Raw genomic sequence first — 23,495 nt, 5'->3', positions numbered from 1 at the left:
TGCGTATGGGCTTGGGTGAACTTTGGATTGAACCCCAGATAATTAATCCGGAAACAAATTGTTATTTTAGTCTGCAACCTTCTTAAGTGCAATATATCATACGAAAACAAAGACTGAAGCCATGGATAATATATACAAAACGATATATTACATGAATGAACCATTGTGCTCCAAGCAATCTTACAGCAGCGCATTTCCCCAGTATTTCTTCTTGAAAAATGGCACGCCTTTTTGAAGCATCACAGATTTTTTTTTTTTTCTTTGAGAAAAAAAAGGGGTGGGGGGACCCATATAGGTTTCTAACTCAGCTTCTCACTCACCAGTCCTTCAATTGATCCAACTAAAGCAAACATGCTGACAAGCAAGCTTACAGCACTGAAGATCTGAAGAGCAACCCATTTCTTTGTCCAAGCCCCTATCTTTCTCTGCACAAAGTACATCTCCACCGGGAAATAGATAGCCAAAGGCCAGAAGTTGAAGGCCCCTAGTAATCCTAAGACCTGGTTGAAGTAGGGAAATAACATTGCAATTCCAGTGGTGGATGCAACGTAGATGGTTCTATAGCACAACCTGAAAAGATTCAGTCTATATGGTGGTAAGAATGGCAGTTGAATGGTGTAGAATTTGTTCACAAATCCATTGGTGGGGAACTTCTCTGAAGACCATCTGTCCAGAAATGAGAATACTGGCTGGCTGTAAACCTATCAAATTGTAAAGAGGAGCTTTAACATTTTGCATCAACCTGACGCATAACTAGAAATTCAAATGAAGAAATGAAAGGTCTCAGGAATTTAGCTCCCTCATTTCGCTTTTGCGTTAGTAACAGTTGCATGAAACTGCAGTGTTTGGGGCACTAGGTGAGACAAAATGATTGGCAGCAAGGCATGCTTAAGGTTCTAATTTTACTCAAAAAATGTATGAGAACTTATACTCGGGCTATCCAAGAGTTTACCTGATACCCTCCCACTAAGTGAACAACAATGCATGCATTAGCAAAATCTACGAGCCAGTAAGGCTCATAGAAACCGAACCCTGTCAGGAGGTTTCCTGGTGTATCATTCCCAAAGGCAGCATAGCCAAAACACCCGCAACAGAGGTAGAAGAATGTGGTGATAAGAATTGAGATCATTGATGCTTTCTTCATGGTCTGGTTTTCTGGTGGTGGTGACTTCAGAGTATCCTGTATTCATGGAAATTCAATAAGTTTCCTCTAGTTTCCTTAAACTGAATTTGTTGACATCAAGCTGGGCAATCAGTGTCAAAGCTTTTCAGGCTACACATTCAAATTAATCAGAAGTATGAAACATCTTTCACCTCTATCTCTAAGAGAATTATGGAGTATGGATAGGCAAATGCAATGTCTCCAAGTGCTTGAGATACTCTCCAGATTTTCTGAGTTGTCGAGGCCACAACGATGCCCCCAGTTCCACCTTTAATTCTTCCATTCGCTGAGATATAAATGTAATGGAAAAGCTGAGAACTAGGGCAGCATTAGAGCAACAGTGCTTGAAAATTTGATCCACAAAAATTAAGCAGCTAAAGCATGTAAATTCTGATATTATTGGCTTTATTAAAGTTCAGCTATCCAATCTATATTATATTAATATGCCTTTGAGATTCATCTCTATATGTGGTCTGCATCATATTGTCAATTTCTGATGAAAATATGCTATGTTAGACACATTCTCACATATTTTTTTCAATGCAAACACAAGTAGGAATAGACATGTCTAATTTAGATCTCTTTACAGAATACATGGATGTAAACATTAAGATGAACTTAAAATCATAATATTTATCAAGGTAAAGCTCCTGCCAACATATAAAGGTTACTTGTTCTTTTTTTTTCTTCTCTCTCTCTCTCTCTTTTTTTTTTGTATTTGTATATGCGCATCCGTGTTTCCATGCACGCATGCATTTATATGTGTGTGTGTGTGTGTGTGTATGTGTGACACCAATTTTATACTAACTACATAGCATCCAAGTCCTTTGAAGGAAAAATATATAAAGCATAAAAAATAAAAGAGCCTACCCTTGTTTTTTTTACCTATCTTATAGTATTGGCTATGCTCCATCCATGGTAATTGGTCAAGACTGATGACATCTTCAATTGGATGCCCATATATTGACAGTCTACACTGATATTTGATTGGAGAACATGTGGACTTGGGACATACACCTCAGTTCATAAGTACATCGGCACCTACCGTTTTCCTTATTCCATATTTTATTGAGATTTAGAAGTTGCTAAATCCTGTAAAACTATTTATTTACACAAAAACATAAAGCCAACATTACCAATAACTTTGGCGATGCCAAGGCCGAATCCAATTGATGAGTAGGAGAAGGACATGGCTGCTGCAAGAATTGAGAGCCAGGCCATCTCCTGAAAATCCGGTATCTGTGACAAAACTATCTGAACAGCTCCAAACAACAGCATATAAAAACCATCTCCATACGAGCATGGAGCTTTGTGGCCTTCTCTGTGGTAGCAGTCTGACTTCTGAATTGCTCTGCATGCATGTTGAATAACCGAAAGGGTTTCTAATCAAACCAAAATTAGCTACAAAACTTTCAAATTGATCAAAGTAGGAACTCAACATCTTTAGTTTGATATCATATGCATTGATCTCAATATTTTTGTATACTCTCATGATGTGTTTGTGTGCAAGAAAACCTGTTCCATTTCTTGAAGTAGTGAATTACCTCATACTAATTGATGTAGTGATTGTATATGCTATGGCAGTGCCATACATGCTCAAATATTGAAGCAAACCACAAATCCATGTCTTTTTTTCACCTGAACTAGCATCGAACAGAGTTAAAGAAGCTATAGAGAGATGTTCCTCACAATAATCATCAGAGAGTACCCAATATGGATAACCAGTGAAGGCAAAGGGGTTCATAGCTACCACCTAAGAACAATCGAACAGCATCCATGTAAGAGCGGTTTCTGGATCCAGTCACAGGATGAGGAGATCTGTAACAGTCTGAGAGAAGAGAGGCAGAGACAAATGTTATCATGGCAAAGAAAAGCATGGAAACAGGCCCTGCAATCCATCCTAGTTGGGCAGTGCTCCATGCCAGAGACAGCACACCGGATCCGATGACTGCAGTGATTATATGAGCTATGCAAGTCCATATGGTTCCTGGTTGAATTGATCTCCCCAAAAGGTTTCAAAATCAGGATGAGAAGAATTTGGCTTGAGAGGATAAAGGAAGAATATGAGAATGTGTTGGAATTACCAGTTCTTATCGTCTGCCCATTATCATCACAGGAATCATTGGTTACCTCAAGGGAATGCTGAACCGCCATTTCGTAGACACCCACAGTATGCAATTTTTGTTACTACATATCAAGGCAGTTGGGGGTAGGTATAGAAGAAGTTTTGAGATGACAGAAAGCTAATTTCCACTTTTATGAATGACTGAACTCTCCACTGGACTTTTGGTTAATATAGATGTCACAAACATTCGAACAAAGTATTGAGGGACGAATTTATCATTTATCGTCTGAAATGTCAAATTAAAAATTACGACAACAGAGATGCTTGAGATCCATCATTGATCCGCAAGTTGAAATTATTACGACAGTGTTGCTTGGATCCGTCATTTTCTTTTCTCCTATCATTTGTATACAGTATCCTGCACTGCAGACTGTCTTGATAATTTGACCTTTCTATCACCTCTGTGGTAGAAACTTCATTTCTTTATAGGCTTAGATCATTTTGATGTGCGGCTTATCCCTCCATTCTCTTCTTTTTATCCAAAAAGAAAGCAGGTGCTGTTGAAGATTGGAATGAATCTATTGAAACATCAGTATCTGGTCAAGATGAGTGAATCTGGTCATCACTTGCATACATATTGATCTGGACCACCTGGCCTCTCATTTTCAAAGAAAATCCAGATTCCACCATACTGCCATAATACTTTATGCGTCTCTTGCTTTGTGTTTGTACCCATACAGTTTCTTTTTATGGCCCACCTTGTAATTTTATTCTCATCCCTCTCGAAACTACTCAAAAACCAGCAGCTACTTTCATTTACTCAGTAGTCATAACATCATACATAAAATTGTCACTAGAATCAATGTTCTAAATAACAGATTAAAAGCATTATAACCCCCACTCCCCCCGCAACACAAAAAAAAAAAAAAAGAAAAGCGTTGTACAACTGCTTGTTTGGACAAAGCCTACTAGCGGACAGACCTATTATTGAAATATTATGGAACTCAAAACATACAGACACATCATTAGAGACAACTCTATTCAGGAATTCTGCCTTGGAAAGTCACCAATGGCACAGTAGGATTAATGCAGCCAACCCCAAATCAATATCTTACAGGTTGTTGCAGATTATGATGTCTACAGATTACGACAACAAAGATTACTGTGCTATCACAAGTGTATTTCAGACTTTCGGTACTCTTTTAAGGGATTTAAAAAGAAAAAATAACTTCACTATTATCATTTTGAGCACAAAAAGGAGGGAGGTCTCCTCTGTTTCATTTCACAGAGTTAAGACAATTTTGGAACAGAACAACAAACAGGAGCAAAGCAAACTTTAACATCAGAAATAAACCAAAGCAAAACTGCAAAGGGCTTCATATCCTCAACAGAATGTACAAGGTCAAAATATAAATCATTTCCTAATAATCTGTAACCTTCTTTTCTGCTCCTCAGTAGAAGATTATAGTGGTGATGAGGAGGGAAAAATGGTGCAACACGCTGTTGTATTTTTATCCCCAAAGTGTTGGTTTGCATTAATGGTTCCTACCTTTTGAGAACCGCCCCACAAAGGAAACTGATAACCTGGTCTAATATATGATATTTTGTCTTGAAATAGGATCACTGACATCATATAATCTTTCAACTGGGCGATATATCGTAATTTGTTCCATGGCAGGATACGCGACACGCTGATCAACTTGTTCCCTTCTTTCTTCTCTCTCTCTCTTCTCCTCCTTTTTTTTTTTTGTTTTTTTCCTTGTTTTGCGTGTGCGCGTGCGCGTTTTGGTGGGGGTGGGTTGGCTGTTGATAGGCTACTGATCAACTTGTTTTCAGGAAACATGGACTAAATTATGTCTTTGATGCCAATACAAAACTACAGCGCACATCAATCTTCTTGATTGAATTACAAATTTACAATATAAAAATTCTCAGTCTAACCTTGAAAGCAATGACAAAGAATTTAACTAGAGTATGATACTGAGTCAGGTGAATCATCATTATGAGATTGCATTAATCATCATCATATAATTAGACCAACATCACCATCAACCATTACCATAATTTGTTCTTTTCACATAGAGACCATATGAATGTATAACAAAACCAAATTCACATTGAGGGAAAAGAAAATGTCTTCATATATTGGATGGCTGTTATGGAGACAAATTTATCTGCCTTTTGGTCACGTTGTACATCCTATATAACCTTTCAAACAAAGAAAAAAAGATAAGACTTTGACAATGATAAAAGAAGGCTAGTGGAATCTCTTCTTTTCTTGTGATATTGAGAGTCAAGGCTTTATCGCATTGCATGGTTTCAAAGCCCATACGTCGTGTGAAATGATTAAGGAAGTGAAAAGTACAGCCACTCTCAAAAGCGTAGCTAGCACCTTAGACTACACACTCAAGATCATTGTCATAGGACCGAGAACAAATAGCAAGAAGAACAAAATTAGAGATGCAAAAAAAAAAAAACTTAAAGTTTCATTAAGAAAATATATATTACAATAGGAAATTTAGGGATACTTAATATATCGTTCGTTCATTTGTCCCGCTTCAAAATGGCTAATAACAAAAGTTTATATAGGTACCAAATGGTGCTTTGTGTGCACCTTGACAAATATATTAGTACAACTCAGAAGACACCTCTTAAACAAACACATAAATCCTTAACCGACACCATTCAGAGACATGTTCACGGACGTTCCATTAGTTACTACCAATTATTGGTTCATTAAAGTTGGTTTACCCTCCAAAAGGGAAGTACTTGGAAAGTATGCATGTCCAAACAAAGAAGATCCTCCAAAACCATTATTTGTCATTTCAAAGAACAAATTGACCTTTTTAACCTATGTAGCCCTATGAGAGATTTGTTGGACAAAATAATGGCTGTTACATTTGGTGAAATGGAAGGAGGGAGGAAGGAAATGTATATTGTCTGTTTTACCTTTGGTGAAAGGAAATGGGGTGGGCAATATTATCAAACTCTCTGACCTTGATAAAAGGAGGCTGGAAAAAATTTTTTGCACAGCCATCAAGGGACTTCATTGTAAGAATAAAAGGGGGAAAAAGAACTCTCTACCAAATAAGGTTAGCATCCTACCGGCCCGCAATAGGTTCGGCATGATACCAGTATTTAAATGCTTTATACACTATAACCTTCACAGCTAATTTAAGGGAGACAGAATCTTATTCTCTTAAAATCCTCCGATGTGTTTCGGCTTTGGAGAAGATATGTGCAAGACTATCTTACTTTCTGTGAGTTTAGTTTATCAAGTTATGACCTTTTTTTTTTTTTTTTTCTTTCCTTCTTCTTCTTCTTCTTCTAGAGAAACGCTAGCTGCATCATTCTCAGATATTTTATAGATACAAGAAGAAATCTCATCCGTAAACCATTTGGTTATAGATGTAAGAAGTCAGTAGGCCTTTTCTGATACCGTTTCTCTGTTGAAAGTTTAATTTGGGATCAGTGCTATGGAAACAGAGCAAGAAAAGCCCAGCCGCTTTGCTGGGTCTTGTGGGCCTGCTTGTTGCTATGTTGTGTTGGACACAGGACTTAAACAGAGCCCCAAGTCTCATATAGGTCCGTCGGCCAGCCTGAACGGATGTTAAAAAATGTCCAATATTAACTTTGCATAGGATACGATTTTTCATTAGTCCAGTTATGGGCTGCATTAGAATTTTGCAGTCATGGATATTCTAGTTGAGCGTATTGGGGCTGCACAAAATAGTGTGCAATTCGCCAAGTCATCTACATTCAACCTCAGTGCATTGGGATTAACAATTAGATAATAGTTGATATAAAAGGATAGTGTAGAAGGCCCACAGGACTGTAGACTGGATGGCTTCTTGCATTCCACAGCCGATCCAATAAAAAAAAAAAAAAGAACGAGACGAAGATGATGATATGTAGAGAGAGAGAGAGAGAGAGAGAGAGTTAAATAGCAAGGCTTGGGCGATTTAAATTGGCCCGTAAAGCAACCATTGCGCTCCGCATCACTTTTATTGACTTCTTAGATGGTGGACTTGGTCCAGACCTACTATCCCGATAAGTTGGGCCGGCTACATATAATACTTAGAAATTTTTTATGCACCACGGGTGGTATATAAAATCTGACGTAGAATATACCATCTTATCCGATTGATCAATGTTGCCATCGCTTTCCAATACGTATTTAATGCCTACAATTTTATTTTTTATTTAAAATTTTAAATGATAAAAATGCCTCTTCTATTTTGAAAAAATTATGATATTCTGTGGTACATTATAACATCCTGCATTAAATTATGACTTTCTGCACGCATGATGTCATGGTCCAAAAAATTACGATATCCTGTGGCATATTATGACATCCTGTATCAAATTATGACTTTCTGCACATAAAATGTCAAAATATGGTCCAGGATATCATAATATAGAAGGAGCATTTTTGTCCAACCACTTTTCAATACGTATTTAATGAATGTAGTTTTACTTTTTCGTTTAAAAATTTTAAATGATGAAAATACTCCTACTCTTTAAAAAAAATTATGACATCCTGTGACATATTATTATATCCTATGTCAAATTATGACTTTCTACACTCAGTATTATAATATCATACAGAAAGTTATAATATGAATATAAGATGTCATTATTTTTTTTCAAAAAAAAAAGAGACATTTTCATCATTAAAAATTTCAAACGAAAAAGTGAAACTGTAAGCATTAAATTCGTGTTAAAAAATGATGTTCACATGCATCAATTAGGGGTGGCAATCAAGTCTGATCGAGTCATAAATAGATCAAGTCCGATGGAGGTTGGGTTAGAAAATATCAAATCTGAGTCCGACCTATTTATTAAATAGATCAGATTTTCAAATCTGAATCTGATCCATTTAATAAATAGGTCATTCGACCCGATCCGTTTAATCTATTTATTAAATAGTTAACATGTTTAACCTATCGTTCCGATCCGTTTAATTTGTTTATCATTTAATCTGTTTAATAGATGAATAACTTATTTAACCGACCCGATCCAACTCATTTAAAATAAATAAATAAATAAATAAAACTAAATCGTAGGAGAAAAATGATCGTCTGAGAGCTAGTTCGAACATCAATAGGTTAATACCATTGAACCCATAAATCGGAGCAAAATCAAGAAGAAAAAAAGAAATGACTACTAAAAAAAGACTAAAAGCTCTAATTTAAACCAGTCGAACAAAGAGAATTCCAAATAATAGACCAGATCGCTTCTAAATGAGATCCCAAAAACCCTAACATAATTCCTACTGGCTTACGGAGCTAGTGGCTACTAAAGATAAATTCAAAAAAAAAAAAAATCTAACCTAACAACACTTGTCAGATCTATATCGGATACTAACCCCAAAGATCGAAGGAAAATACTTAAGCTGCAGACCAGCAGAATCTCACGATTCCTTCGAGTTCCCTTCAGCACGGCTGCGAACAGAGATGAGCTGGTAGTAGACAGCCATCTATTGCCGATGGTGGAGAAGATGGTGGGGCATCCTCAGTCGAAAGGAGGGATGGGATGGAAAACCCTAGAGGAGGGAAGTGGTGAATAGCTGCGGAACCGACCGAACGGCGAATGAGGGGAATGACTAATCCCTAAAGCCTTAGGCCCTTATCCCTTAAATTCTAAAGCCCTAAGTGTAACGGGTTAAATAGGTTACAATTCGACTCGATCCGATCAGACCCATTTATTAAACGGATTAAACGGATCAGCTGTCTGAAATCTGAACCTGATCTGATTATTAAATGAGTTAAATAGGTCGATCTGTTTACGATCTGAACCCATTTAATTTAAATTCAAACTTGTTTAAGGCGGATCGAATCAATTTTTATCACTTTTAAGATCAATTGGATAAAATGATGCGTTCTATATCGGATTTTCTATGTTGCTCACGGTGCACAAGGAATTTCTCATAATACTTTCAATAAAATATAGAGGGGGTTGCGTGGGTGGAGAGATATTTTTTTTAACTAAAAAAAAAAAAAACATTACCTCATGCTAGTGGCAGAAGTGATGATGTACGCTATGCCCCCTCCGTACAAGCCTAATTGCTGAATTATGCCACAAACCCATAGACTCCTCTCCCCTGCAAGCACGCATCAAGTATTCAAATCTTAATAAGAAAACGCTGGTAATAATAAGTCCATCCCCCCAACAAACACCCAAAAGACTCTCTCTCTCGCGTGACACGCACGGTAAAGTCCATCCCCAGCACCCCAACAAACACCCAAGAGACTCTCTCTCTCTCTCTCGACACGCACGGTAAAAAGGAAAAAAATGGTTGATGAGAGAGGCGAATAGTTTGCTACAAGCCTCCGACGCAGACTTTCTAAGGGAAGACAAGAACCTCGTCTCCACCGATGTACCTCTTCCACATTGTGTTCCCTCGATATTTTTGTTACTGCTCTTTTTAATATACATAATAATTTTCTGGAATAATATATTCAAATCACAATTATCTACGCTCCTCCTAAGCAAGGCACTAACAATAAGATTATTATGATAATAGCTAAATTTGCCCAAAAGGACAACGGCTAAAAAAAATATTGAGTAGATAAATCTATATCTGTAGTACTTCTAAAAGCGAATACTAGGAGTATATGGATATGTTGTTCTCATACAAATAATTTTATCATCCCCGGCGAATCCAAATAAGACTTTTAAAAATAATTAATTTATGATATATATAAAATTACTTGATCAATCCGATTATTATTTTTATTTTTTTTTATCATGCACGTTTATTTACCACATGCAGAAGTAAGATATTTAGCTTGCAAAGATGCAATTGATTTCTCCCCTCAAGCTCAGGTGGTGGCTCCTCTCTTTCTACCGTTAAGAAGAATATAAATGAAACACTGTAGGTACATAATATGTACAGTAGAGACAGAGAAGCAATTCTCACTAATCAAAATACTTAAGACCATTTGTTTGAATTAATTAAGTATTTTAAAAGTGATGACAAGGGGGAGAGAGAGATGAGAAACACATATAATCAAATAACCAGTAACACTTATTATGTATGTTTATTTTGCTTTCTTGAGTTAATCCACAATATTTTAGCTAGGATACCTTTATTTAGATAGATTTGTATTGTATTTTTCCTATAAAAGAATGATTAATCTTTTTTTCGCATCATCAATCGTTGGATTATATTTTGCACAGCTCTCAAAGCACTTCAAACTTTCTCTTTTATCCAATGGTGTATATGGTAAAAAAAAAAAAAAAATTGAATCATTCTTTCGCAGGGAAGATACAACCCAACCCGTATTTAAGTATGCTCGAAAATATTATAATTAATGATTAAAAATAAAATATATTTTTAGTCCATCTCCAATTAGATGGTATTAAAATCTTACACACACACATATATAATAATCATTTTCTAGTCAGGTCAAGATAGTTAAAAGCGAGAAATGCTAAGTTTATCAAAAAAAAAAAAAACTAAAATAAGAACGTTAGATATCATCGAGCCTAAGATCTGCCACAAAATAAATTACTATAAAATCATATAAAATCATTTATCAAGTACCATTTTAGTTAATCAAACCAATCGGCTAAATCTTGTATGTCTCCACGTATATTTTTTATTTTAAGACTATTCTAAAATTAATTTGATTGATAGTCTTGTAAAGAAAAAAATTTTCAAACCAAGCTAATCCAAGAAATGCATCACTCTTATAAAATTTTAAATAAAGCTTCCATCATCTAACGATGTATACAAATCTATGTCCAATTACCTATCATTTTTTGGATCGTAATTACTATCTTATTAGTTCAAGTAATCATAGCTGTTGAGAATCCACAAATCATTTTAGCCAACATCTAAATTTTTTTCAAATATATTTTTAAATTTATTCAAGATTTTATTATCAAAAAAATTATTTAAGATTTAAGTAAATTTAGATCGGAGAAGAATGTAGTCCTTAAATTTTTTTTATTCAGACTATATTTTTATTTTTATTTATTTTTAATTAGTCAGGTATCTTTTTATCTTGAAAAATTATATAATTATTTTATCAGGAGTTAGCTGCATCTATGCATGATATAAATATTATTATTATTTTAATTTTATTTATATTAATTAACAGTATATTTTTATGTGGGTCATACTAAAACGATGTTGAGTTATTTCGAAAAATACATCTAACCAACCCCTCGGGAATGAAAAAGAGAGGGAAGAAAAGTTAAAATATTTTTTAAAATATATCAAATCATATTTATTCTCACTGATTTGAAATATCAAAATGTGGCCTCAGTTGTCTACTCATGAACAGGACATAGAAACGAAAAGGAAAGATAATTTAAAATATTTTTTTGAAAAAATATGACTAGATTGAGGTTGTATCTTTCTCACAGTGCTCTCTCACCGTAGTTAAATCGTGTTTTGTATAGCTTTTAAAATATTTTAATTTTTTTTAATCTACATCAAAAATTATAAAACTAACATCGTGTTTTAAAAGTTGTAAAAAATATGATCCAATAGCTCATATATGGAAGGAAGACCAATCACTCGTTTGTACATGAGATATAATCCAAACCCAACGTGGCCGGTTAATTTGTATCACCCCACGGGACTAAAACAATTCTAATCTTTAGCTTTATGTTTTCTGTATCGAACCCCTCCCATGTCCAGCCACATACCCTATTCTGTGTCACTCCACGTTACTAGCTATCCAAGGAAATTTGTTCGAGAATTGATCTTCCTAACTTTATAAATCAGTATTATCTACTAATGGAAATTACTTCAAGAACAAAACACCGTGATCTCCCACATCAGGCATAGCAATTATTTAAATTCTAATGAAAGCTCTATGTATCTACTCCCTTCCATGGAAAATTGAGCGCTTGGTGAAGAACAAGAAGCAATTAATGTTGACGTTTTCCCTTCTAAATAGCTCGATGAAAGCAACTCGCTCCAATTTCTTTTTTTAATTTTGAGAACTGTGCTAAAGCCCCATCTTTTTAAGGAAGAAATCTGCCTTCAATCCAAAAAGAAAAAGAAAAAACTTTGTCTCTTTCATAACGTCCCACAGCCAATACATTATGTCCACATCCCTCTCTGTTCCTGTCTTATTGATTCAGACAAAATCCAGCCCAAGATTTTTGTCTATCCTAACCTATAGCACTGATTCTTTTCCTTTTTTTTTTTTCTTTTTTTTATTTTGCCCTATTTTTTGCTTTTTTTAGTCCTTTTATAGCTAGAAGTAAGTTGAGCTGTTTGCTTTATTGTATATCTATTTTTGGAGGAAAAAATTCAATATCTTATCAATCTTGTGAAAAGGACCATATTTTAAATTCAGCGGCATAGATAACGAGGCAGCTTGCAACAGAGTCCGCAATACAAGCACCCGTTGAGGATAATTCTAACTCAATATTTTTTTTCCTTCTCTAAGACATAACATTGACATAACTAATTTGTCAATAAAAAAAATATCGATCTGTATAATTTTTCACCATGTCTTTAATATTTTATATATTATATTTGTTTGTGGTACTACAAAATTGTGATTAATGTTTGATGAACATTTACTACATAAAAATTGGCATGCACAAGCAAGAAACTCTCATATGAAGAAAGCAAAAGATTTTTATGCATCGTATGATGCTTCTAAAAAACATAATTGAACACAAGGAAGCAAGAGAAATCTTTAGACTTCAAGCTTTCTATTATATACAAAGATTCTGCCCCTGCCCCTAACTGTGATAATCCTGTACACTATAACCATCAAGCCTTAATTTAGCGACGCATCATCTTGAAATTTAAAATTTTTATCTCTAAATAAAATCTTTAATTGCTAAATAGAGGGCATTGAAGCTTTCTGGTGTTGAGGACGGCGGTCATTTTACTGATAATTACTTGGCCAATTAAATCTATAACTGAAGTCAATGTACAGTTGCGGGTGTCCACCTGCTGGGTGGCCTAACGTCGTTACAAACAACAAATCCGTCGCAGTCCGAGCGTTAAAAACGTTCCATCGGATCGTATCTTTCTCACGCGGCGGCGACACACGAAAGCAGGGTCGATGAATTCACCGTTGGATCACGCAATAATTATTTTGAGATCTATATAATTATAAATTAAAAATATTAAAAATATATTTAAAATAATTAAAATTTAAAATCTAAATTAAAATGGATGATTTTCATTCTAACCATTTAATTAGAAGAAATTTTATTTCAATTTTAATTTTAATTTTAGAATAGAATGGAAATGACTCAATCTATATAAAACTTAATCCCTGCTCTCCTCTATGAATTTAAATTTTTATTCTAATTTCGATTCTGATTTTGATTTTGATCACGAATCAAACGCTTCGAAAGATTTGATTATTCTGATTCTGATTCCAAATTATTCCGATTCTCATTCTCATTTCAATTTTGATTGCGAATCAAATATTTTTTGAGAATTATGGAGAGCACTATTTGCATCACGAAAGAATCAATCATTTTTTCGCATGAAAGGTATAGACGGACACCCAGCGTAATTGGAATCTGTGAAAGCCAACATTCATGGCCCAAATTGGCTCAATTTCCTTTTGGGGACCAGTTTGTATATTTCAAAAGGATTAAATTGAAAATCTGGTAAGATTCATAGATTAAATAGTCAATTTAAGCATGGTTCTACATCAATCAGATACCATCCTATCCAAATTCTATAGAAAGAAAAAAATCTTGAGTTTGATCCTATAAGAATATTCAAACGAATCTAGAGAGGGCCCAAACAACAGAGATAGGGTAAATTAGGAACTATGCAATACTAGAAGCCTAATGAGGAAGAGAGAAGAGAAAAACTTATATTTTTTTAATTTTATTTTTATACATTAAAACCATATACTATTAATCCCATGGTATTGTGAAACCATGTGTTAGTTTAATATGGTTCGTGCCGCCTGAAACTAGTTGAAAATAGTTCGGCATATTACCCTTCTCACTATGTCATGAACAACCAGAATTTCGTAGATAGGTTGGCCATTTCACTCGAAGTATTGATTTTAAAGCTTGTAAAAAGGTACCAAGGTATGGTAAGTGTGGGATTGATTTATATGCAAGTTGAAAATTATCAATATTTAACTAGAATGTAGCAAGTGAAATAAAAAGTACATAATTATTTTATAAACAATAAAATTCATTAAAATAGATAACAAATGTTAGAGAAAAATTAAAATTTTGATTTTGATCTCATGGTTAATAACCGCTGCTCTAAATATCTTTAGATTGGGGCAAGAAAATGTGAGTTTAACATGGATGGAAAAGGAGGCGAAGAAACCTAGATGGTTCGACATGTCTCATGAATGGATATACCAGTGTAGTTCATAGTAAAACAATGGGAACATATTAGATATTTATTGGTTGTGCCAGTCTGGGCCTTGTCCAATTTCATACGATAGGTCTTTAAAAAGATCTATTGCAAGGAAAGAACTAATTTTGGTATTTGTTGTTCTATAACTATTTCCTAACATAGGCATGAAGTTAAATATTATATCTTATAAAAAGCTTTTAATAAAAACTAAAATGTGAACAATACCTTTATTTTTCCAAACAATGAAAAAAAAATCTCTTCCAGGTTTTCTTTTTAAATCCATTAAAATTTTCTTATAACTAGAGTTGTAAAAGATCCAACATAGTGGGTGCAATGCATCTAGTTCTTAAGCGGAGACAAAATCAGAAGCGGAATGAACTACAGTAGAAATTAGACCGGCTATATCACCTAACATGTTAAGTTCATGGTGAAAATTAAAATGAATTCTAAATGCTGGAGAAGAGTAGAAATTAGAATTTAAGAGTTTGAGATATTTTTATTTTTTTTAAATAAAAATAATTTTTTTTAATCAAATAGTTAAAATTTTATATTTATTTTAGAGCTCAGCTCTTTTGCAACCAAACAGTCTCATGGTTTCAGTTACTTCACTGAGGTTGTCTGCCGTAGAAATAACGTTTCTGCCATTGACTATGTCAAAACCGTCCTTCATGCATTGGTGTGCTCGTTGGTAGTTGTACCAAAAGGTCTAAATCTCCGTCCAAAAGGGTACAATCTGCCCGCACCTTCTATCAAACAAGACAAGTTTTAGGCGAATATCAGAAAAAACACATCATCCACCGCTAAAAGCCTAGAAACAACCATGAAAAATGCCAACACGGTAACGAACGGAGGAGCGACAGTGAAGTGCTCATTGGAAAAAGAAAAAAGCAAGAAAAAAAACAAAAAGCTGCTTCAGGACCAACCTTGGCATGGGTGAGCTCAACTATATGCAAATTTAATGCAATTTGAGCATAATTCATTGCAGCTCAAGCGCAATGCACCACCAATTTTTAGACTAGTGTGGCCGTAAACATTATCTAGCTAACAGCCTTCTTGCATAGGATTCAACACATCTAAAAAAAAAAAAATATTTAAGGAATCAAAACATCGGAGAAAATGATCTAAGACACTTTAGGATATAACCTAGAAGAGCTCACATCTGAACTTGCTGTGGTCCATGGCTCATGGCTCGAGCGGGTTGCTTTTTCACTTCTTATCGTGAGATATTATCTGCTTCGATCTTGAGCACTATGGCATAAAATCTCACGATTTTGCTCTCTAAAAGATGCTTTACGTGGGAGAGAAGATCTCATCTCGTATAAGCCAGAATTTTTTTTGACTCACAATTAATATAGAATTAATAATATCCTCCTACCTACACTATTTTAAGACTAACATTAATTCACAATGTATTCACTATAATATCCTTGGAACACAGAAGGTGATTCCCCTATTCTAAGCTATTACGCATAAGGGCTAGAAGACTGAAAACTTTAACCAGGAAACCTATGGAGGCTCGGAGAGGAATGGAGGGTTGATTAGCCTGAAAAAAAATAAAGTACATTGACATGGAGACCCACCCATAAACGGTGATGTTTCCATCCATTTCTTGGTCACGGAAGAGCACCGAAAGTATTAGGCATGAAACCTACTCATAGTGCTTTTAAGGGAGAAAAAAAAAAAAAATTGGAACCATCGATACGTATGGAAGGAAATATCATGGCAAATGAGAGTAGAATATCTTATGAGAGTATTTGAGTTAACTCACCTAAATTCAGTTTTACAGCTTCCATGTATGAATGGTTCCTGATGTGCCCATGCTCAGGATCAGGTGATCTATAGCAATCAGCAAGCAGGTGTGATTGGATCATGGTCACTGAAGCAAAGAACACCATAGCTATGGGACCAGCAACCCAACCCAATTGAGCCACGCTCCATGCTAGAGAGAGAACACCAGAGCCTATCACAGCTGTGATTATATGGGCAACAGCAGTCCAAGAAGTTCCTGCACAGGAAAGAGAAGAAGAACTAGAAATATTGTTTCTTTCTCAAAAAAAAAAAAAAAAAAGCCAAAATTCTTTTGTTTGCAGCATCTGGAAGCCAAAATTTGAAGCCATACTTTGTAGCAGGATTCATAGTCATCATTCTAGTAGTCAGTTCCAATTAAAGGAGGAGACAGAATACCCACTTAAAGGATTTGAGAAGCACAACAATACAAAGACACGCAAGAAAATATTGCAGGAAAATTCAAATAACGGAAGGGAAGAAAAGAACGAAGAATACCAACGGCACAATCCATCATAACTATCAGTTTGGGCAATCCAGAGTATACCATAATTTGAAGAGAAATTGAAATGGGCTATATATTTCAGTGAACAAAAATAAATTCCATTGATGTCGTAAAAATAAAGATCAAAATTTAAAGGAACAGCATATGGTAAGAAGATGTGACAAAAAGTTCAGGAAATGTGAGAGAACCCAAGGTGGAAAGGAATGGAACTCACCCGTTCTCTTGTTGTTGCCGTCTGATTCATCCAATGCTTTTGGAAGCTCTGTGAGCAATGGTATGTTCTCCCCTTCTCCTTCTCCCCCCATGGCTTCTCCGATCATCTGTAGGCGATGATGGAATTAAGTCCCAATGGGGGGTGAGGTATCTGTTGCTTTTATGTGGTGGCCCAACTCGGATCACATCACATGACCCCTTGAAATAAATAGCTCGGGTTACGAAAGGATCCTATAACAACTGCAGACGATCCATTGTTTCATCAAGAGAACACAACATCTCTATGGATGAAAAAAATTGAGTATGTGCGACCCACAGAGATTTTGGTAATGTGTTTGAGATTCACCACACTGTCTATTGGAGCCCCCTGTGCAAAGTTCCTTTCAGTGTGCTGTTTCTCCATGGTTTTGTGTGTTTCTTTCTTGTAAGAACAGGCTTGTGTAGTTTTGCGTGTGCACTCCACCTCTTTTTCCAAGCAACTAAATTTAGAAGCATAGTAGCGTGGGGGCATAAAGTCAGCCATTTGAATCTACAGTATAAGAGGGTGCGTACATCATTCACGTTGGGCGAATACACCTAAAATATCTTCTGTTGAGATGAAGCAACAAGCTGGATTCCAAAACGTATTCAACAAGGAATTTGGACATCATGTGCGGTCGTAGAGCAACTTTGTAAACTGATTAGCGGATAAAGCCTGAGTTTCCAATTCAATATTATAAGAGTTGGAAAAAATGGTGTGCAACAATCCAGGATCTCGTCTAAAAGTATTAATCAGAAAGTATTATTTAAATTTCTTAATTCTATATAAATACTCAAGATCTATCTAATGCTAGTCGATATGGGACTAAATACATACCCACATGAGTCCTAATATACTCTCTCTATTTAACCCGATGCCTTCACTAAGCTAAAGATCTAAAATCCATTTAAATCCAATCACAAACATCACTATGCTGCAATGCCCCGAGTCTATATGAGCCGTAGGCCAAATCTACTTTGGTACTGTTGGGTATAAAATACCCCCCAATCGAAGTTCGTACCAGGAGTGGCCCTCCTGGGACTCTGCCGACGTCCAACCTTGGGCGACATATTTCCGAACCTCTCCGGCGGTCGAGCTTCCGCAATATTTTCAAGTTCTGGCGAAGGATAAACTCCCACAGCTTCTTCCACAAGTGTCGACCGGGTTCCCCTGACGGACGAACTCCTGCCGCATCTCCCGGGCTTCTCCGACGATAAACTTCTTCGGTTGTCCATCAGGCTGCTCCAAGTGCTCTCTGGATTCTACCATCGGCCGATCTCCTACAAGGGTCAACCGTTCTCCGGATCCCTTCCGGATCTTTTTCGACAGGATTCGATCGACTCCAATCCGAATTTCTTCCAGGACTACGTCAGTTCATCAGTGGCCGAACTTTTCCAACAGCAGATCTCCACGACGGACGGGCTCCATCCAAGTTTCTACGGCGGTCGACCGCCTTCTGGGTTTCATCCGGACTCCTACAGGAGCCGGACTTCTTCCCCGAACTCCTACTGCAGGTAGACTTCGTCCGAGCTCCTACGGGAGCCGGACTTCAGCCCTGAGCTCTCAATGTAGGTAGACCTCATCCGAATTCTTACAAGGGCCGGACTTTGAGCCCCCACCACAAGCGATCAACACCGAGCTTCTGCTACAAGCGATCTACTCCGAGCTTCTGCTACAAGCGATCTACTCCGAGCTACTACTACAAGCGGTCTACTTCGAATTTCTACTACGAGCGGTCCGCGTCGGATTTCTACTGTAAGCCTCCACCCGAGCTTCCCTTGTGAACGAATTCCTTCTGGACTTCTATTGCAAGCAGGCTTCGACCGAGCTTCCTCAATAAATGATCCCCATCTAGACTTCTATGGGAACCAGACTCCGACCGAACTTCTGTAGCGGACAGATTCCGGACGAACTCCTACGACACGCGGGCTCCAGCAGCCGAACCCCTCCAGCGGGTGAACCTCTCTAGCACCATCCGACATCCACTGCCGGTCGACCTTCTGTCGGATTCTGTGTGAAACTGAACTTCGTCCACAGAAAGCCCCTGACCGAGCTTCTACAGCAGATGACCTTCGCCTGCAGTACTAGTGCCCAAGGCACCCAACGGTAGAAAGCTCGCCAGCAACATTCGAGTTCCTTTCAAACGGAGACCTACCCTTCTCCACCAGACACCCCAACCGAGCTTCGGCCGACAGGCCTGGACTCCCCGGTAGGCCACAGTAATGGCCGCGACTCTGCTCCACTTCCTATAACGGATCCCACGTGGCTCCATCATGCTCTGGCAAGTCACGACAACGGACATCACTCCACTCTCCACAATAGGCTCCACGTGGCAGGCCACGACGATGGCCACGACTCCACTCCACTACTCTCCGTAACAAACTCCTCATGGCCCCGAACGGCCCACTACCAGGCGGTTACAGACGTCGCTGTCAATCTGTTACGCCCTCTGCCTATAAAAAGGAGACCCCCAGATATGTTATTCTCTAAGCTCTAATCTCTATCTAAAAGCTTTGCTAAAATTTTCGTTCGAGCACTCCATTCTTGTTGAGGCAGAGAACTGACTTGAGCGTCGAAGGGTCTTGCCGGAGCACCCCCAACTCCGATTTAGACTTTCTTTGCAGGTTCCGATGGTGACCGTGACTCCCTCGACTCCAGCTTCTCCGACGTCGGTGAATTTTTGCATCAAGAGGATTGACGCTAGAGGAAGGGGCCTATGTCTTCGCAGTACCCTTGTTCTTAAAGGAGCACTCAACGAGACCACCTCCGGTCATCTTCTCCGACATCTCCTCCTCCGGTTGCCTGTCTGATCTCCACCTGATGCCTCCCCGAAGGGCATCCACCATGCGGTCAACAGCCTCCGTGGCCAGATCTCAGCGAGCTCCGCAAGCCCCGACCTCATCTCCGATTTTCCAGCCTCCTCCTCCTCCGGTGACGGCAGTCGGCATGGAGCAGTTTGACCTGCTGGTTCAATAGGTCAGAGGCCTCACCGAAGTAGTGCAGGCCATGCAGCAGCAGCCGCAGGCATCGATGCGGCTGGAAAGAGCGTCACCGGAGTTCCAGAATCCGACGATCGGGTGGGCCACATGGGCCAACTGCCCTGTCTTTCCCAGAAAAGAAAAATAGAAGGTGGAGAGTCCTCCGTTCGATCATGATTCAACCCCCAGAGAGTCCCTGCCTCCGCTCCACCAGAAGACCCTCGAGGTCCGCAATCGAGAGGACCTCCTGGATCAGAGATTTCAGAAGATGAACCGGCGGATCGAAGAGCTCCGCCGTGCTCCCACTGCTTACGGTGAGGACATCTGCACTGACCCTCCTTTCTCTCAAATGATCATGCAGGAACCAATCCCGTCGAACTTCAAGCTCCCCCAATTCGAGAGCTATGATGGGACCTCAGACCCGGTCGACCACCTGGAGGCCTTCCGGACCATGATGCTGCTCCATGGCATGCCAGACGCCATCTTGTGTCGAGCTTTCCCGTCTACCTTGAAGGGAGCTGCAAGGAATTGGTACTCGGCACGGAGGTCAGGTATAATCTTTTCCTTTGACCAGATGAGTCACCAGTTCATGGCTCATTTCGTTAGCAGCCGGCATCTCCGGTGAGGTTCAGAGTCCCTCATCAACATCAAGCAAAAGGAGGGAGAATCCATCCGAGCTTACGTCAACTGTTTCAACGCCGCCGTCCTGGAGGTCCGAAACCTGGATCAATCGGTTGCAATGGCCGCCTTAAAGAGCGGCCTTCAAAAGAATGACCTCCTCTTCTCCCTAGAAAAGAAGTATCCCAGAGACTTTGCCGATCTGCTGGCTCGGGCCGAAGGATATGCCCGAGCGGAGGAAGCCTTCAAGCTGAAGGACAAGGAAGTTGCGAAGGAGCGGCAGGTGGGCGACTCCAGCAAGCCCGCAGTTGAAAGAGGGCCGAGTGAAGCTCGGCCACGTTCTCGGACTCCTCCCAAGCACAAGCACGCCCAGACTCCTCCCCGAGCACGCAGGCAGAGAAGCCCAGACCGCAGGATTCGGCGGGGCTCTCCCTCAGGAAGATTTCGCAGCTATGCCCCCCTCAACGCATCGAAAACCCAGGTACTGATGGAGGTCAGGGAGCAGCTCCCAAGGCCGGAAAGGATGCACACACACCCTGGGAAGCGCAATCCTAACAAGTTCTGCCTCTACCATCGTGACCACGACCACAACACAGAGGAATGCATTCAACTCCGAGACGAGATCGAGGAGCTCATCAGACGAGGTCGGCTCGACAGGTTCATTCGACGCCGGCCTGAGGATAGAGAGGATCGGCCAAGGGCCCTGCCACAACCTGAGCCGTTGAGGAGGGAAGAGCAGCCCAGAGATCGGCCTCCAATTGGGATCATCAACTCCATCTTTCTGGAGGACCTCGACGGAGAGCAGACCTTCTACGACCATGGAATTTAAAAAATCTGTAAATGTATTACTAACGACTTTGCTTTAAATCAAGATTCCTTTCAGATTTGTATATCTTTCTCTTTTGGCATGGACCCGTAACGACCCAGGATAACCCCTTCAGACAACGAAAATAAAGTCATGTTAGGAACAGGAGGAGAACCTTGTCCTAACATGGGCAAAGTTGAAAGTCTGGTTATTTTAAGACCGGACGGGGGGAGAGGTCCATATAATGGCCCTTATGTGCCCCCACAGCCCTGTTAGGGACAGGAGGAGAACCTTGTCCTAACATGAAAAAAGTTGAAAGTCCGATTATTTTAAGACCGGATGGAGGGAGAGGCCCATATAACGGCCCTTATGTGCCCCCACAGTCCTGTTAAGGACAGGAGGAGAACCTCGCCCTAACATGAGCCAAGTCGAAGGCCCGGTTCTCCTTAGACCGGATGGGGGGAGAGGCCCTACAATGCCCTTATGTGCCCCCACAGCCCTGTTAGGGACAGGAGGAGAACCTCACCCTAACATGAGCAAAGTCGAAGGCCCGGTTCTTCTTAGATCGGATGGGGGGAGAGGCCCTACAATGCCCTTATGTGCCCCCACAGTCCTATTAGGGACAGGAGGAGAACCTCGCCCTAACATGAGCAAAGTCGAAGGCCCGATTCTTCCTAGATCGGATGGGGGGAGAGGCCCTGCAATGCCCATATGTGCCCCCACAGCCCTGTTAGGGACAAGAGGAGAACCTCGCCCTAACATGAGCAAAGTCGAAGGCCCGATTACTTTTAGACCGGATGGGGGGAGAGGCCCTGCAACGCCCATATGTGCCCCCACAGTCCTATTAGAAACAGGAGGAGAACCTCATCCTAACCTGAGCTGAAAATGACTACATCAGAGATAAGAGGAGAACCTCGTCCTGACGCCAACTAAGATCCGGTCATTCAAAATCTGATAAGAAAAAAGAGAACCTTCTCGATGGTCCCTCTACGCTCCCGCGACCTCGTAAAAAGTTGGGGAGAACCCTTACTTAAAAAGAGGAGGGAGATGCGAAGAAAAAGCGACGGACTACACCAGTGAAAAATGGAAGCTAAACTATACCAAAGACACAAAGGACCTCGTCTCAATGAAGAAGGAGACCCCCATTAAAAACCCTCAGTCTCTGAGGGAAAACTCAACACAAGCCAAGGATAAATCGACTTCCTCAGGGTAACTCAAATGGCAAAAAAAAAAAAAAAAGAGAGAAGAAGAAGAAAGAGAAAGAGAGATCTACGGTCATGAACGAAAAGACAAATCAACACGACAACGGCTAGGAACCTTCAAACGATGTCGACGTCGAACAAACCAAAAGACAAAAGAAATTCGATAACGATGACCTAATACAAAAATGAATAAGAAACTTTCGGACAACATCGACATTGAATGAGATAAAAAATGAAAGAAGTCCGACGGACGACAATTCAACACAACGCGCGGACAAGGTAACAAAAAATCTTCTTTTCATTTCGTTAATAAGGTATACGTTACAGAGCCCAGAAGGCCCCAAAAAAAAAATGACAAGAACAGAAAAAGAGGACACATAGAAGGATGGAAGGCAAGAAGAGTCCTAAGGGGGTCTGGCTTCTTCCGACTTCAAACTTTCGGCTTCAACCCTCATCAGGGAGTGTCTTAAGCTTTCGACTTCTTCTTCCAATTCTTTCTCCCTTATTAGTATCTCCAGATACATCCGACGAGACCGTTGGCTTTCGTTCTCCACCTCTCAGAGCCTTTTTCTTAGGACTTCAGACTCCGCCTCCGCATCCTTGACCGCCTGCTGCTCGTATACCAGCTGGATCTTCAACTGCTGCAGCTCGATCCTCTCCTTCCCAAGGGTGATGGATAGCTCTTCTATGGTTTCTCTCAGGGATTGGAGTTCGTCGGGGTCCCGAACAGGGACGAACTGGGCTCCTTCAGATAACTGCCTTTGAAGGCGGGCAACCTCATCGGTCGCCATCCTGAGCTTCCTCCTGTAGTCGTCCACCTGCT

General features: G+C 39.3%; 1 protein-coding gene across 5 annotated transcripts; it reads right to left on the bottom strand.

The window, feature by feature from the left end:
- Positions 1–99: 99 nt before the first annotated feature.
- On the bottom strand, positions 100–17,231 carry LOC105049913 (probable amino acid permease 7). 5 transcript variants are annotated; one of them, XM_073262081.1, is made up of 8 exons: positions 17,052–17,219; positions 16,316–16,552; positions 15,157–15,293; positions 9,237–9,330; positions 2,299–2,513; positions 1,315–1,448; positions 953–1,180; positions 100–701 (listed from the first exon to the last, which is right to left on the bottom strand). In XM_073262081.1, the coding sequence occupies exons 3-8, from the start codon at positions 15,215–15,217 to the stop codon at positions 300–302; spliced, it is 1,134 nt and encodes a 377-aa protein (XP_073118182.1). In that variant the 5' UTR covers positions 15,218–15,293; positions 16,316–16,552; positions 17,052–17,219; the 3' UTR covers positions 100–299. The 5 variants fall into 5 exon arrangements, with proteins under 5 accessions (XP_073118182.1, XP_073118183.1, XP_073118180.1 ...); XM_073262082.1 differs by having other exon boundaries at positions 15,157–15,290; XM_073262079.1 differs by lacking the exon at positions 15,157–15,293 and having other exon boundaries at positions 17,052–17,231.
- Positions 17,232–23,495: the final 6,264 nt, after the last annotated feature.

Source organism: Elaeis guineensis, chromosome 8, assembly GCF_000442705.2.
Source record: "Elaeis guineensis isolate ETL-2024a chromosome 8, EG11, whole genome shotgun sequence".
Taxonomy (NCBI): domain Eukaryota; kingdom Viridiplantae; phylum Streptophyta; class Magnoliopsida; order Arecales; family Arecaceae; genus Elaeis; species Elaeis guineensis.
This window is presented reverse-complemented; position numbering and strand designations above follow the sequence as displayed.

What these genes read in the sequence shown, in the direction of transcription:
- LOC105049913 (XM_073262079.1), bottom strand. Translation starts at nt 17,157, where the DNA reads ATGATCGGAGAAGCCATGGGGGGAGAAGGAGAAGGGGAGAACATACCA. An exon ending in AGCTGTAAAACTGAATTTAG is followed by an intron (nt 9,331 to 16,315) that starts GTGAGTTAACTC and finishes GCGTGCTTGCAG; the next exon opens with GGGAGAGGAGTCTATGGGTT. An exon ending in TGGCATCGCCAAAGTTATTG is followed by an intron (nt 1,449 to 2,298) that starts GTAATGTTGGCT and finishes TTTATATCTCAG; the next exon opens with CGAATGGAAGAATTAAAGGT.